The 16,250-nt window shown below is 36.1% G+C and overlaps 1 protein-coding gene across 1 annotated transcript in view; it reads left to right on the plus strand.

The window, feature by feature from the left end:
• Positions 1–15,504, plus strand: part of LOC129758466 (fatty acyl-CoA reductase wat-like) — a 49,828-nt gene extending 34,324 nt beyond the window's left edge. The window contains exons 3-7 of the mRNA XM_055755970.1: positions 7,348–7,596; positions 7,652–8,091; positions 8,157–8,221; positions 8,283–8,571; positions 14,195–15,504. Coding sequence (XP_055611945.1) covers positions 7,348–7,596; positions 7,652–8,091; positions 8,157–8,221; positions 8,283–8,571; positions 14,195–14,423 — 1,272 coding nt within the window. The 3' untranslated portion in view covers positions 14,424–15,504. The remainder of the gene's footprint in view (positions 1–7,347; positions 7,597–7,651; positions 8,092–8,156; positions 8,222–8,282; positions 8,572–14,194) is intronic.
• Positions 15,505–16,250: the final 746 nt, after the last annotated feature.

Consider the following 16,250-nt stretch of genomic DNA (forward strand, 5'->3'; position numbering starts at 1 on the left):
TACTCTTTTTTTGTTGAAAGACATTTTATCAGAGAAACGAACTTAGTTCTTCCAGTTCTAAAGTTTGTGTTCATATATGTACAAGAAGTCCGAAAGAAATGCAACACTTTATGCATTCATGGAACGGTAATTCAGGTTTCTCTACTTTGTTGAGTTTTCCAAAGGATGAATTAAAACGAAAGCATCACAACTCGATTAAAATCTATTTTTTTTTGTAAACGACAAGTGCATGCAGGGAATTAGCGCCCAAACAGTTTGCAAAGAGCACAACAGCAATTTGGACTCTTTTTGAAATGCAACTTTTTCTCATGTTTGCGATGTTCTGATCTCTACACTCAACGAAATCGACACATTGGGGCTATGTGTCAGCCTATATAGATTTTTGCAATTTGTCTCCCAATTAAAAAATATGTGCCACACATATGATCAGGAAATATTTCAGCCCGTAAAATCGCCTAAAAATAGGCAGCAAATTTTTATATCTAGATGAATGTCTATTCTACTTTTCGGCGTTTAAAGATGCAGTCATTTGTGATGTTTTTGAAATTTATGTTGTTGTTTATTTATTATAATAAAAAATATTTAAAAATTAGGTAACTAATTGTTTCACCTATATTTACATTCTACTGCTGCTATCTTTTATCGGTGGCCCATCGTCCGAGTTGTCTGTTTAAGGTCCAATCCTAATCCGAACCAGAAGTTTTGATATTTTTTATCTGAAATAAAATGCATATAAGTATTTTTTACATGAACCAGGAAAATAAAATTCTTAACTTATCAGCGTTTTAATAGCTCCGAAGAGCCGATCGCTCCTCAAGCCAACCAACAGTGTAATAAAGATGTGTAGCACACTTACAGAGATGGAAAAAGATTCAATTTGGCTCAAACAAAACTGCATGCTTCTACGGCACTTAGTTTTTCCCAATTGCAGCCATTTTGAATGTGTGAAACTTTTCAAAGATGATAATTATAATATATATGTGTCAACTAATAATCTTCATAGATCACTCCAGTACAAGCTAATACTCAAACATAAATTTTATTAGTATCATATAGTTGAAGAAATTAAGGCACGTATGTGTGAAGAAACATATACTCTAAGTGTGGATTTCTTGCAGTGTATCTTTTCGAATAATTTAACGGCCTTTTGACATTTCACTTTAAATTTGCAAGAACAATAACTAAAAGCGATAACTTTCAATTTGTTAAAATATTTTTTGAAAAGTCATAATGGCCAGGGAAATCACATAACTAGCAACTAATTGACCCCTTTTGAATGGCCTAAAAATTCCCGGTTTCTCTCGTTTCTGCTAAATATTTTGAAATATGATTTCAATGTACTCTTTTTGACGTTGAAGGGTATGGTAACCCTAAACTAGACTAGCAGAAGGCCTCAGCCAATGTTGAGCTCAATCTTTCAACTCTTAGGGAACGTTGAACGGGGCTGAAGTTCTTACGGGAATTGGCCTTGATTTATTCTAGCGAATCAGCACAAATCATCATTTTGGTTCTAACTTCAACCATTGGAGCTGCTGAGGCAGAGGGTGACTGGCATGCCTCACAAAGAAGTGCTGATTTTGCCGATTTTGTTCCGTAAGTTGTAGGAGAAAGTGTTCCAAAATGCGCCTAGCGCATAGGTCGGCAACCTGCGGCTCGCGAGCCGCATGCGGCTCTTTGGATGTATAACTGCAGCTCTTTAGCTCAATGTGTGAAAATTTTGAAAACCCTTGAAATTTTCTAGAGTAAACGGACGCAACATAAGTTTCTTCAGTTCAGATAATATTTCCCAGGATTCAAAAAGAAACCAAAAAACTACTATAGAACTAATCAACAGCATCTTATCAGTTTGCAACCAAGTTGATATTTAGAAATCAGTTAACGTTCTTCATAAAAGTTTGATATGGCATTTGGAAGCCTGGAGGAATTTTTCTTCGCTAGCACGGGAAGTTTTCCGTTGAATTTGATTTTATGATTTAATCCTCATTTTAGTGCTCACTTTTAAGATTATGAAATTGAGTTTGTTTTTCTTGAATTGAATATTTTGAACAAAAATTTGCTTTACCACCGTTCTGATCAAATATGAACATCAGATGATAATTTTAATAATGCTTTGAATAGGGGAGAGTGGGGATACTTGATCCCCTTTTCTTATTTTCACCATATCTTTTTGGAAAAATTTAGCAACTCGCCGTCGTTGACATTTTCTGACAGCTTGTAACTTCAAGTTTCTATGCTCCAAAAATTAGAACAATACTTATACTCGTTGATGAACTAGAAGCATTTTCGTGAGAGTAAAAAAAATGCGATTTTTCTGAAGTTAGGGGAGACTTGGTCCCCTTTTAAGGAGACTTGATCTTTTATTCAAGAAGCCCTAATCCTTGTATAAAAATCAAACAAAACCCCAAGATAGAATGTTAATTTACTATTTTGGTCATGTTTGTTCTCATTTCACATATTAATGCAGACATAAGAAGAAAATTCTATAACTTTGTCTCAACGCTAATAACATTGCATACTTAACCCATTCGAGACCGATTGCACACCGTGTGTGCAATGGAATTTTTGTGCCTTTGTCAGAACAATCTTTCATTGTGAGTTTACTATTGCTCGGAAAAATAATATTTTTATACCAATGGAATCCTCAAATGTAAGGCAAAATGTATTGGGAAATGGTTTTGATGAGAATCAAACGACATAAAAGTTATCTAACAGTAAAGTACTATGAGTACGAATGTCGTGAAAAGACCTCCGTCTCGAATGGGTTAAAGGCGCAATTTTTTATAATTAAGAGAAAATTAATTTTTTTTGGTCTTTTCTTCAGACAATTGTTTGATAAATATTAGTTTTTGGATAAATATTAGTAATTTCGTGATCAGCAATCATAACGATCCGTTCAGAAGAAAAATATGCCGTTTGGAAGGGGGATCAATTGTACCCAACTCTAGGGGATCAATTGTACCCATAATCAACTTTTAGAAAACTTTTTCTGAAAAAAAGTTGAGAGTTTTCCATTGCTTTGAAAATATGGCATTATGAAGTTCATTTTACGCTTGAACGATTGATACATTGGAACAAATATTTTTTTTCATAATTTTCCCATGTAAGGAACATTTTAAAGTGATGAAAAAAGATCTTCAAGTTACATTTTGTAAAATTTTTCAAACAAAGTTCATTTACTCAAACAATTATTTTGTTAAAAAATTTTAAACTACAAAGATTGTTATTTTGCTCATTTTGGCACATTTTTCTAGAACATTTGTTCTTTGTAAGACATTCTAGTTTCGAGATATAGCTAAGGAATCAAGTATCCCCAGGGATCAAGTATCCTCATTCTCCCCTACTGATACCTAATAGTTGTTTTGTGCATTAAAATTCCTTTCTTTTTAAATCATTTTGTTTTTAAATTTTTCAAATATTGAATTCCATCTCTCAATGTTCCCTTTCAAATCCCTGGAAAAATCAAGTCTTTCGTTCTTATTTTGAACATGAGTTCAAGTGAACAAAATTTTCAAGTTTGTTAAAAAATATTTTTGTAGACCGGGAGCTGAGTGCTGGTCTAATTTTAGAATTTCATGTATAATATGAATATTTTTAGATTTTTATCCGAAGGAAAAACTTTATTTGGTAAAAAAGCATTTTCTTCCATAAACTTACACATATATCTTCTAACAACTTGTACATCCTTTTTTTATTTCAAAACCTAATTTCTAATTCTGCAATTATTTTTAAAACGTCATGGCTGTTCTAAAAGTTGATTTTGATTTCTAAGTCTTTATCAGAATTATGGTTTTGATTTAAAAAAATCGGTTCGTTGAAAAATTAAAAACAACGAAGCAAAGCCGAAGTTAGATATCTATTATTATGTAAGATTTATTATTATTATTATGGAAGATCTGAGATAGCTATCAAAACCTTCATTGGACTTCAGCATATTTCTACATCATCGGTTGAATCTATTCTTGACGATTCCAAAAATCCAATATACACTGAAATATAGCAAATCTGTCAAGAATTAAAAGTATTTTCAAAATATTTTTTTGACTGTTTGAAATATTTAAAATTGTTTTGTTTTGAAGTATCGAAAAATTAGAATAAATTTTTCACACAACGAATCTTATATCATTAAAATTGGCCATGATATATTTGAGACTCAGAGGTTTAGACATTATTTTCAAGATTTCATTAGTATGGAGAAGAAACAACTTGGAAGGGTTACGATTTTGAACAGAATTGAAAATTTAAACTTAAATTTTCGTTATCGAAATATATAATTTTTGAAACTTTTTTTAAAATTTTATCAGAAATCAAAATGAGAACTATATAGATAGCTGAATCTGAATGCTTGCAATGAATAAAAATTAAATGAAATTTTATAACCACATTTTATAGAACACATCTCGCGACCGATTGTTAAATTTTGTCAAATTTTGACTAATTTTTCTTAATCCGTAAAATGAGCATTTATGAGTTTAAATTTATTGGTTTATTTATTTTAAGGCCCGGAAAATACTTATCTGTTTAAAATTATAGTTTTATGCGCATAACAAACAAATGAACCTCAATGGATTTTAACGGATGTTCAAAACCAAAAAAATTTTAAGGCTTAGGTATTTTTAGAATTTGAAGAAAAAGTAATAGTGACAAGCACAAGGCACAATTTTCCCGTATGTTTGGATAACGTGCCGCTATTAAGCCTACCCCCATTCTGAATAGTGACAAACTCTCGTATAGTTTTTTTTTAAATTAATTTACATCTTGTAATATACATTTTTATGATATAAAATTTTCTATGCTACTTTTTAATATTTCAACAGAACACATCGAAAGTTTTATTTTTTATCTGGAAATAGGTGCTAGGAATAAATTGCGCCAAATTTTAAAATAATAAATTTTATTAGGTCACAATGGAAAATCGGCAAAATTTCAACGTTACTAAGCTGTACTCGTTATGAAAATATATTGATTCAGAAGAAAGAAAATCGCTTCCGTTTACCAATAAAACAACGAAAATCTGTGGCTTTGTGAAAAAGGATAATAAAACTGAGTTAACATCAGGATGCAATGTATCTTAGCGATCATCATGATTTGTAGTAAGGATAAAATGAATTGCGGCTCTTTGAAACTTGAACATTTCCTTAATTTGCAATTTTTGGCTTTTCTGTCTCAAAAGGTTGCCGACCGCTGGACTAACGGGTTAAATGCGCCTACGGCCGTTTGACGAAACGGCTGACAAGGCAACTTATCTAATCAATGCCTTTTGAAGTTGATACGCTTTTAACATAAGGCCAGAAAGAATTTTATGACTTTACCAATTTAAAAAAAATGAAAATTCATACAAATTTTTGATACCTTTGATGTAATATTATGACTTTTAAAAATTATACGTAAAAAGCTCAAAACAAAAACTTGGGTGTTTTTTATTCAAATGCACTTAAAAGTAAAACGTTTATGAAGTTTTCATAGTAATTAGAAAGTGGAATAAAAGAGTGTTTTGTATGCCCCCATCATGTTTGTAGAACGCTTCTATCCTAAAAAAAAACAGGTTAAATAGAATAAATACATGATTTTTATCTTTAAAACTTTGAATCTAATCTCTAATAAACATCTTAGAGGTTATTGAGAATATCAAAACAGAGTTGATCAAGTTTTTCATGTGGATGAACTGCCTCCATAATATGACAACCCTAACTTATGTTTTCTTTCATAAATTATGTATTGTTTTTATAAAATTTCAGCTGAAAAAAACATAAATTTCGCCCAAAACATAAATAGGCGTATTAAGCCCGTAAGGTTTGAGGTTCGGCGTTTCAGACTTTTGTGTTTTTTCTCGAAAACTGAAGGATATTTAACATAAAAATCACTCAAATGCATAGAAAAAAGATGCCTGGTCATGTGTATATAGTTTTTGTACACATATCCGATATAAAATTTGAGGAAACCAGTATTTTGCTTTACATGCGCATACAGCCTGCTTTTCCCCTATACTAAGTAAAGTGAAAAAATCTAAACTTTAATGTGTCTTCTTTATTAAAGTTTAGATTTTTTCACTTCAATAAGTATAGAGGAGAAGAAATAATTTAAACATCATGTTGCAGAGTGCAAATTTATGATCAAGCTTATTTTTTAGAGCTCTAAAATTATAATTTTTTCGTCACTTAAGTTCTTATTGGTTTTTTTATGTTTATTTTTCCGATATCTAAAGAATAGCAAACTTTTTCATACTTTCGTTGAAAAGAGGGGTACTCATTTTACCCATGGTGCTCGTTATACCCTTAATTCTCCTACTTATTTGAAATTTGTTTCATGTACAGCTTATTGGGTGCATCATAACATTTTTTCCGTCTTAAATCTTTTTGAAATAATAATATATCTTTTCAAATACTTTTCCCGAATTCCCTAAAATCTCATGTCAAGCGTGAGATAGTATCGGAGCAACTTAATTTGAGCACTTCCTGCAGCCCTGTTTGATAGTCGTTGCCTCATTTCCATGGCTCCGCTTAATGGAATAAATTTATCGGTTCAGTCCACTCTGCTGGTAGGTTTCACGTGGGTCGGAAGGTTGAGAACAATTAACTTCAATTATAATCCATAATCAGGTGCTGCTGCTGCTGCTACCGGTAAACTTGGGAGCACAACTGATGCAATTGTTCTTTTCCATGGATCTCCATGGATGTGACTCGGTGTTTATTTATTGTAGGTTTATGGGGCACTATTTAACGGAATTGTGAATGACGGGTGATTCAACATTCCTCTGAGTTTGTTTAGGTGCATTTTGTTTATTTAAGGAGTGTATTCAAAAAAATGCAACACTTTGTTTTGTGAATAACCTTTGAATGCAAAGATGGTAACTGATGAAATTTTCAGTCAAGCTTCCTCGTAATGTAATTTTCCCAAGTGCTAAGTTTTGTGACGATCTGTCTAGTGATTTTTTAAATAGCGTGCAATGAAGAATTTTTACGATTTTAATTATTCTTCTCGACAAATCTGACCTCCCCTCGAGACCACCATTGAGGAGCGTAGCATCTATAGACCAAGATTCTTATAAATTCGGCTTTGACGACAATAACTCACATATAGTGATCCTCCCTGTTATATTGCAAACAGTTAAGGATAACTGATTACCCAATTAATGCCTTATGAAATCCTGCGCCATGTGTCATAATAGTTGGTGATCTGGCACATTTTTTTCGTAGGTTTGGATAACGTGTTGCTTTAACCCAACCCCTTTTCTGAAGAGGATATGATCAGCTTCATCAAATATGTCTTAAGCTTCCGTTGTATTTTTTACAAATTCTGTATCAAATATGTCCCCTCTTGACTGAATCCAAATTCCCTCCCATCCAACAGGTATTTGAGCGGCTTTCGAAGAAGTCACCAAACTACAAGGACCGTATCAAAGTCGTGGAAGGCAACCTGGAGAAGGAGGGACTGGACTTGTCACCCGAGAACACACAATATCTGTGCGACAACGTGAACGTCATTCTACACATTGCAGCCACCGTAAAGTTCGACGAAGAAATCATCAAGGCCATCAACATCAACCTGCGAGGAACTCGGGAAGCACTTGAAATCGGCAGAAAATCCAAGCATCTAGAGGTTAGTTGGGGGCATGGGTTAGAGCACTTTTGTAAGCTTTCAAGTTTGCTTCCAGAGTTTCGTCTACGTTTCGACGGCATACTCAAACAGCTACACCGAGTACATTGAGGAACGAGTTTATCCGTTAGAAATGAACCCGGAGAAGGTGCTGGCAAATTTGGGAGACGAGAAATTCAAAGACGATCTTTACAAATACTCGTTAAAATGGCCAAACACATACACATTCACCAAAGCCCTGGCGGAAGCCCTTACACAAGAGTACAGACAGTATTTCCCAGTAGCCGTTGTTCGACCTTCCTGCGTGATGCCTGCACTAGATGAACCGATTCCCGGCTGGTGTGACAGCATCTACGGAACCAACGGTACATTCATTGGATGGTACTATGGACTGATTCGGACTAGTCTCATCGATCCAGATGTTCAGATCGATACCGTTCCCGTAGACTATGTTAGCAACACAATCATATCGGTCGGATGGAAAACATTCACCGAAAGGTGCGTACTAAGATTACTTTAAATTAACCATAAACTCCGTTAAAAATTCGAACATTTGCTTTCAGGGAAAAGGAAAAGGAACTTCTAGTGTATAACTGCATCAGCTCAGCTGACAACCCCTTAACATTCGGTAAGTGTTAACAGCATCATCAACCAAATGCTAATCATAAGCCTTATTTTCCCTAAACCAGACGAACGGCGCCGAGACTGCGAAAAGGTCTTGAAGAAACACCCGCTGCTAACGGCCATGTACCGACCGATTACTGTGTGCACCAACAACGAAGCCATGTTCTGGATCTACTCGATGGTCCTGCACTACTTGCCAGCCTTCCTGATTGATACGGCCCTTAGGTTGCGAGGTGAAAAGCCACGACTCGTCAGTGCGTACCAGAAGATCGATAAGGTTGTCGAAACGGTGAAGCGGTTTACCAGCACGACCTTCTTTTTCGACAATCAAAACATGCGAGATCTGTACATTCAGTGAGTATTTTAGGACTTCAATAGCGTTAACTCAGCTTTAGAGTTTTTATTTCATTTACGTAGTTTTCCTTCTCACGACGTAACTTGATGAACAGCTCAGCTATAGAATGCGCATCGATTCTAAATCAAACTTAGATTAGTTTCAAAGTCTTAGGAAGGAAACCATGTAGAGAATGTTCATAAAGGAAGAACACGAAATTATTGCGACACATTCAACAGGGCATAACTTTTTTACCATTGGGTAAAAATCTACCAAATTTTGGACACTTTCTCATTGATGTGTATTGTTTACATGCTGTCAAACTCGAAGTCGTGTTTTTCGATTCAACGAAAATTGAGGTGATCCAGCACGGGTCGAGAGAACCAATTCATTCCAAACACCTTAAATTTCCTGACCTGTCGCACCGGCAGTTGGGAAAAAGCTTGAACATTCACCAGATGATTAAAACAAATCCCAACGTCTCACGCCGTGATTCGACTAATAAGATCAGCATGTCGCAGAGCTACGTGCAGAATACAAAGAAGAGAGCTGGACTACATACATACAAGGTACAGAATTTCCCAAACCGCGATGAGCGGCAACAATCGACGATGCTGACAAAATATGGCTGCTGTGTGATGGACGACAGAAAGTATATAAAAGCCGATCTAAGCAAATTCCGGGGTTAGAGTTTTTGACCGGCGAGAGCAAGTTCGATGAGGACGACAAATTAAAAAAAAAAGAAAATATCGAAGTTCGCACAAAAGCACATTTTGCCGTTCTTGCAACAGCACGACGAAGCTCCGCTATTTTGGTCAGATTTGGCATCTTGCAACTATTCTAAAGGTGTCCTGGAATGGTATGAGGCCAATTCTGTCTATTTTGTTCCAAAAGGCATGAACCCGCTGAACTGTCCGGAGTTGCGTCCGGTTGAGCAGTAATGGGCAATAACGAAACGAGAACTTCGGAAGAGAAAGAAAACAGTCAAAGACGAGATGGACATGTCAGAAAATTAAAAAAAAACTATGAAACTTGTACAGGATGACACTGTAAAGACTTTGATGGAGTGCATCAAGCGAAAATGCGTTCAATTTTACACTCAAGCTCCATCGATTAACTTTTCTTTTGATTTTTGAAGTAAATCTATGTATAAAGATTCCCTTAAATTTAGGTTTGATTCTTTTTTTTAATAGACATACACCGCCTTAGCCGATTCAGGCTTTACAGACTGAATTAAATGACGTGGACAACTTAAGATTAACACATTTAGCACCCAGTACCGAGATGGGAATCGAACCCAGGCCATCAATGGACCAGCGATTACCGTCTTACCACGCTAACCACTCGACCACCGAGACGTGGTCGCCGATTCTAAACATTATAAGAAAATTGGTGTCGCAATAATTTGGTATTCGCACTTTAAGAAGAAACTATAGCTTTTTTAAGCACCTGGAAAAGGGGTCGTTGTTCCCATCTTGGCGAGCCCCATGAACATTTTGTGTTTTGGGGTCTTATAGAGATAGGGATACCATACTAAATCAACGTAAAAACCGCAACAACTCGAATAGTTTTGAAGTAATTATAACAAGTATGTATTTCAATGTTTTATTGTTTTAAAAAACTTTCCCACTTTCAAACCGGGGGTCTCATTCAAACTTATTTCAAAAAACGACCCAACTCAAACAACATTCAATAGGTTCTGATAAAATTTTCGAAAAAAAAACTTTTGATAGAACGGAAGACTTATTATATCTTTGATTTTAAAAAAATATTTAAAACGACACAAATCAAACCTGTTCATAAGATTTTCAAAAAGTTTAAGTTGGTGACAATCTGTCTAGTGGTCACGGTGCCCCCCTGGACCGTTATTATAAAAAAAAAGTGACCATCAAAACCAAGTATAGGGCTCGATTCCTTAGCTAATTCTACACCTCTGGGCAAATTTTTAAAAAAATCCCTAGTCGAATTTTCGAGAAATCTTAATTTGAAGTTTAAAGGTCAAAAAACGAATCTAAAGCATGAATCACCAAAAATCTGGACGCATTAAAAAGGGTCTATCTCGGAGCTATGTAAACGAAATAAAAATGTTTTGTACTCAAAATGTAGGGTTTTTATTGCACTTCAATGGAAAATATGTGGCAGATCTCTTGATATTGCAGCAATCTTGCTGCTCTGCAATCTGTGCACGAAATGAAAAGAGTGTGTCAGATGCGAATCAAACCATTAGTAATGAAAACCCATAAACCTTAAGCTTACCTTGATGTTTCTGGTGATATGTTCACATTCGGAACATCACGCTCCTCCTCTCGGCAAGAAAACGACGCAAGAATCCCTTCAGCGCTCGAGGCTGGAACACTAGCTTGACACGCCTTGTTGGGCGGCAATTCCCGGCATCAAACACTGGCCTTTGCTCGGGGCCGGATCACGAGCAAGGTCCTTTTGGCGCTGGGGGCCGGATGAACAAATGGCCACTCAATCAGCACTCACAAACCCGACATCTACTTATGGACATTGCTCGGGGTCGGAACACGAGCAACGTCCCTCTTGGCGCTGGTGGCCGAAATAAAAAAAACAGCACCTTAATCGGCGCTTAAACAAAGGCACTCAAATTCCCTTCGGCGCTCGTGGCCGGAATACAAATAACCGCTGACCCGGTTTTGTTCTCCGGGGTAACTTCCCCTACGGCGCTAGTGGCCGGGAAATAAAATACAGTAGGCAAAAGTGCCTGAAATAATTTGCAATCCGCTCCGGTGGTGTTGGTCGCTGCGCACTGAGGGTCACCACAGTTCACTTCGAGGTGAACAGCTCCCTCAAGTGCTGGCCGGAATTGACCTTTCTTCGGCAGTGAGCACCCTTGAAGCGATCCAACACCGGTAATCTCCTGCAAGCGATGATCCAACGCGGCGACGATTCCACGTGTGTGTGTGGAAAATACCACACCACAAAAAAGCCCTGCCAAAAGACCACCATAAGTTTTTTATTCCTAACCACAAATTTAATTTGCCTACCTCTTTTCAGAAGGCCTCTTTTTGCTGGATCTCGTCGGATCTTCGTCGGATCTTCGCCGGGTCGATTCGCAATCAAAAGGGGTTCCGTTCCCCTAGCACTTTCCGGAATTCCTGTGTGGAAACGGGAGATGGTTACGGTTAGCATTTTGCTAACGAAAGTTTGCCGCTAGCCGTTATCCGTCTTGGGATTCTGAACGGAACGGAATTTTTATTTTCGTTAAAATGTCATCTGACATTCACTTACCCGAAGCTTCTTAATAATTCGGTTTGATTACCGGGAACCGGAATTCTGCCTCGGATTTTCGGCTTTCGAAATGACGCGGCGTGTTTTTTCGACGGCAACCACTTTACTTTTTTCCCGCATGATTCTATCTTATGATGTTTGATAGACCGGTCGGCGCTTACGCATAAATTTTATGTGGTTTTAGACTTTGGGTTTTTTGTGACCCAGTCAAAAATTGTAACAAATAATAAAAAAAAATTTTTTTTGATGAATTTTCGAACTTTTCATCGAATACATTTCATACATTTCATCAATTTCCATCCATGCATTCAAAAGTTATTCATAAAACAAAGTGATGCATTTTTTCGAATTCCCTCCTAATGAGTAATGGTAATTTAATTTGCCGACCAGTTGTTTACCGATCTTTCACAGTTTGTTCAATCCTAAATAGTATTTAGTAAATACCGATTATTCGATAAAAATATTAAGTTACTCGGCTAAAATGATCAGAATATAAAATTTATACAATAAACATTAAATTACCAAATGGATGCAATCGAAAAATTACTCTTTATTCAACCTCGTGCCGTGTTCGAGTTTTGCAATTGCTTTGATTCAGTAAAATAACGTTCAGTATTTTTACATATTGAAGGTGAATAAACTTGCTATCGATCATCCGAACTTCACTTTTGCGTACGATCATCAGTATTATAGATATTAGTGATTTTATTATTGAAAAAATGATGAAAAACACATTTGTAAGAGAAAATTTTGTTTCTTCGACAGTTTTGGACTCGATTGTAACATTTAAAAATTCTGATTTTCTAGGAAACTTAAATACCAACCCAAAACAAAAATTTAAAGGGTTACTTTACCATAACAGACATTTATGGATTTTTGAATAATTTGAAGAATCGCAGTGTACACAGTAAATTTTTGCAGCGATTTCCAGCAAAAAAAATTGCTGGAAACGTTCAGCAATCTAAATTTTCGCTGGAAACCAGCAATCGGTTTTCTAATTGCTGGATTTTTCAGCATTCGGTCTTCTTCTTGTCATTTTTGCTGAAAAATCAACAATCGGGTTTCAAATTGCTGGACTTTCCAGCAATTGGTCTAGTTTGCTGAAAAATCAATAATCGAGCTGTCAAATTGGAGTCTGTAAGATTTCGCATGCTGAAGCAAGGTGAGACTCTATTTTACGATTTTTTGTAAGATTTATCCAACTATTTTTATTCTCTTCTATATTTTAGCAACCAGACATCAAGGGTCAAGGGTAAGTTTTTATTGGACATAGGTAGATATTCCATGAAAGATACTAATCAAAACTCTTTTTTAGGTGGCGGATTATCAACACTTTGGCACAACGCTGCCGCCCCGAAGTCGGTGTTGGAATGTAGAAAAAAAAACATTTCTGAAAATAAATACATCCCTTAGTGAAAAATGGGAGAGAATAATTGTTTTTCATTGCAGTTATTATATGCGAAACCAATATTCTAAATTTTAATTTTTAATTGAAATATAGATTTGATACCAAATACTTGCTGTTTTTTCCAGCAATTAAAATTGCTGGAAATTTTGCTGGAAAGTCAGCGGGACAAAAACCAGCAAAATTTTGCTGGTTTCCAGCAAAAAAAAATTTGCTATGTACTAATCTCAATGTAGAAAGAAATAATCTTGATAAATCTCACTCACTCCAAGCTAAAATTGATTATTAGCTAACCAAAAGGTTGCATAACTTCTTCTATTTTCAACCAAATTTGATAAACAACCACTTAAAATCTTTGCTTTTAGCTGAGAAGTAAAGTCCAGAGAAAATCTGATTTTTTAAATGTCACCAACACGAGTCTAAAACTGTGGATAAAACCAAAAGTTTCTCTACCAAATGATTTTTTTTATTTGTTTTATCATAAGTTCAAAAAATCAACAAAACTGTGGATCGTACACAAAAATAACGTTCCAATGATCGATAGCAAATATATTCATTTATTCTGTGTACACAGGAAATTTTTTTGACTATTACGTGTCACTGAAACTGCAACCTTTAAAATAAATTAACCTGTAATAAACAAAACCTGTAGTTTTCAATTGTTTTCCTTGAAAGTTAACAAAGATTCATTTATTATTAAAGCAAATGTCCTGTAAAAAAGTTGTACACTGAAAAATAAATGTCACGTTATTTGTTTTTCGACCTGTAAAATTACGGAAAAAGTCCTGCTCCTTTTTGTTTCAGGACATTTGCGTGATTTTACAGGAAATAATTTTTGCGGTGTACCGTAATTTCGAATAATAAACTTAAACTTACATTTTTACGTAACTCTAAGTAATTAATAAGATAACATAACACAATGTTCAACTTAAAGAATAAGTATATTGAAAATATTATTCAACAATTATCTCGTTTCATCATTGCAGGATGAGTTCGTTGGACCACCGGATGTTCCCGTGTGACAACCGCACTTACAGCTGGCGCCTATACTTCGAGCGCGTCGTTCCCGGTCTAAAGAAAAACTTCTTCAAGGAAGACTTGAACAACGTTCAGCAGGCTCGGCAAGCCCTCCGGAAGAAGGAACTGACCGTAAACAGCGTGCTGGCTCTGCTTTTCGCTCTGCTCTGTTTCCAGCTCTACTATTGGCTGTTTTGAGCTGTTCAGATAGTATCGAATGTTTTGCTGTTCTGTTAGTTCTAGGCCAACAGGTTCGATTGAGAACTTTAATGATTAAGTTTTTACAGCGAAATGCGTCCCTAGTCGCGCACAGTGTTGCACGACTTGGAGATCAGACCGATTCATTAGTGGCTTTTTGCTTCTAACGGAAAAGCCTGTTCAGCCTGAGATGTGGTCTTGGTGATCTACGAACTAAAGAAGGGACCATGCGACTATCAATGCCGTTATTACTTCACGGTTTCCTTCAAGGTTGCAGGAGATGTTCAATGTATATAGATGAAAAATGATTATAGATTTCACTTTTAACTACTCACGTTGCAACCATTCTTTGCAAGTTTATACCAAATAATAAAACTGTTCGTTTCACACGAAATAAAAACCTTTATGTTCCATCACCAGACAATAGATCACCAGATACGCATAGGTCGCTAAATGCTGACGATTGCTCAACGTAATATTGAATGAAGGGATTCACCAAATGATTTTGGAAGGGCCCCTGAAAGCGGGTCTCAAAGTGAACATCGACAAAAGAAAATCAGAAGAAACCAACAAAAGGCACGCAAGTTTACGATAGAGTTATTGTAGGTATCATAAGTTGTAATTTGTACAGCCACTTTGTTAGGAGAAAAGGCATTGCAGTTAGTCAAACCAGTCGATCGATTTCAGTGGAAAGTTTGCTTATCGACACTGCGCTTAGTTTTTTTTTATTCTTTGACTACAAGTTTTGTTTTAGTAACGATTAGATTTATATTTATTGGCAATGCTTATTTTTAATCGAATCTCTATGAAACCCCACAGAAACGTGGAAAAAGTCGAGACTAAACTCAGTTCTCAGAGATGCTCAATTTCATTACTTCCTCCAACAATGCGAAGACAATTTGTCTAAGGGTATCATATAACGCTACGTTAGGTTACAGAAAAAGTGCAAATTGTGAGGAACATAAAATGCAAGATTCTTTTTTTAACTTCCGGGATTTAATGCTAGCCACAGGTACATTTTATGCGTAGTTAGGATTTAAACCAAACCTGTATTCATGAGACAATAAAAACGATCAATAGATATGGGTTCTTATTTTTTTAACTGCAATTAAAAATATTATCACATGGTACGTCACGGCAATTAAATATAGAAAAATAATTCTTGAAACATTAGACAAACTTCGGTCTCGTGGCTTAATCGTCCCTAATACCCTGTGCATTCGTGAATTGTATTCCATTTCAAAGTATCTACATTCGTTCAATAGCTCGGTGATTGTTCGAGCTAGCAAACCCTAATGCTTCAGCCGAAACTTTCTCGCACATCCTCAACTACGTAATCGACCGTCATGTGCCGAAACGCACCGCCAATGCTAATCCTCGGACTCCATGGGCTACAGCAGCTTTACGACAACTAAAAGCGACAAAAAGGCGTGCACTTCGAAATTACAACAAGCTCAAATCTCCGCATACCAAGGAAGAATATCGCAAACTCAACTCCGTCTATATGAAGCCAGTCAACGTAGCTAACAAAACCATCTTAGTCGAATTCAGTTAAACCTCACGGCTAGCCCAAAATCCTTCTGGAACCACGTCAAGAATCAGCGGAATGAACCTGGAACAACGTCCTGCATGTTCCTGGATGGCATCATGGCGAAATCTGACTCCGGAAGCTGCGATCTCTTTGCCAATGAATTCTCGAGCATCTTTGATACATCTTCAATAACCGACGAGGATACAACCATCTCTAAAGCAGCCACTAAGCTCAAAAACTCCTTCTCTACGGGCCCGGATGGGATACCAGCTACCTTCCGGAAGCGTTTTATGCCT

This window comes from Uranotaenia lowii, chromosome 3, assembly GCF_029784155.1.
Source record: "Uranotaenia lowii strain MFRU-FL chromosome 3, ASM2978415v1, whole genome shotgun sequence".
Taxonomy (NCBI): domain Eukaryota; kingdom Metazoa; phylum Arthropoda; class Insecta; order Diptera; family Culicidae; genus Uranotaenia; species Uranotaenia lowii.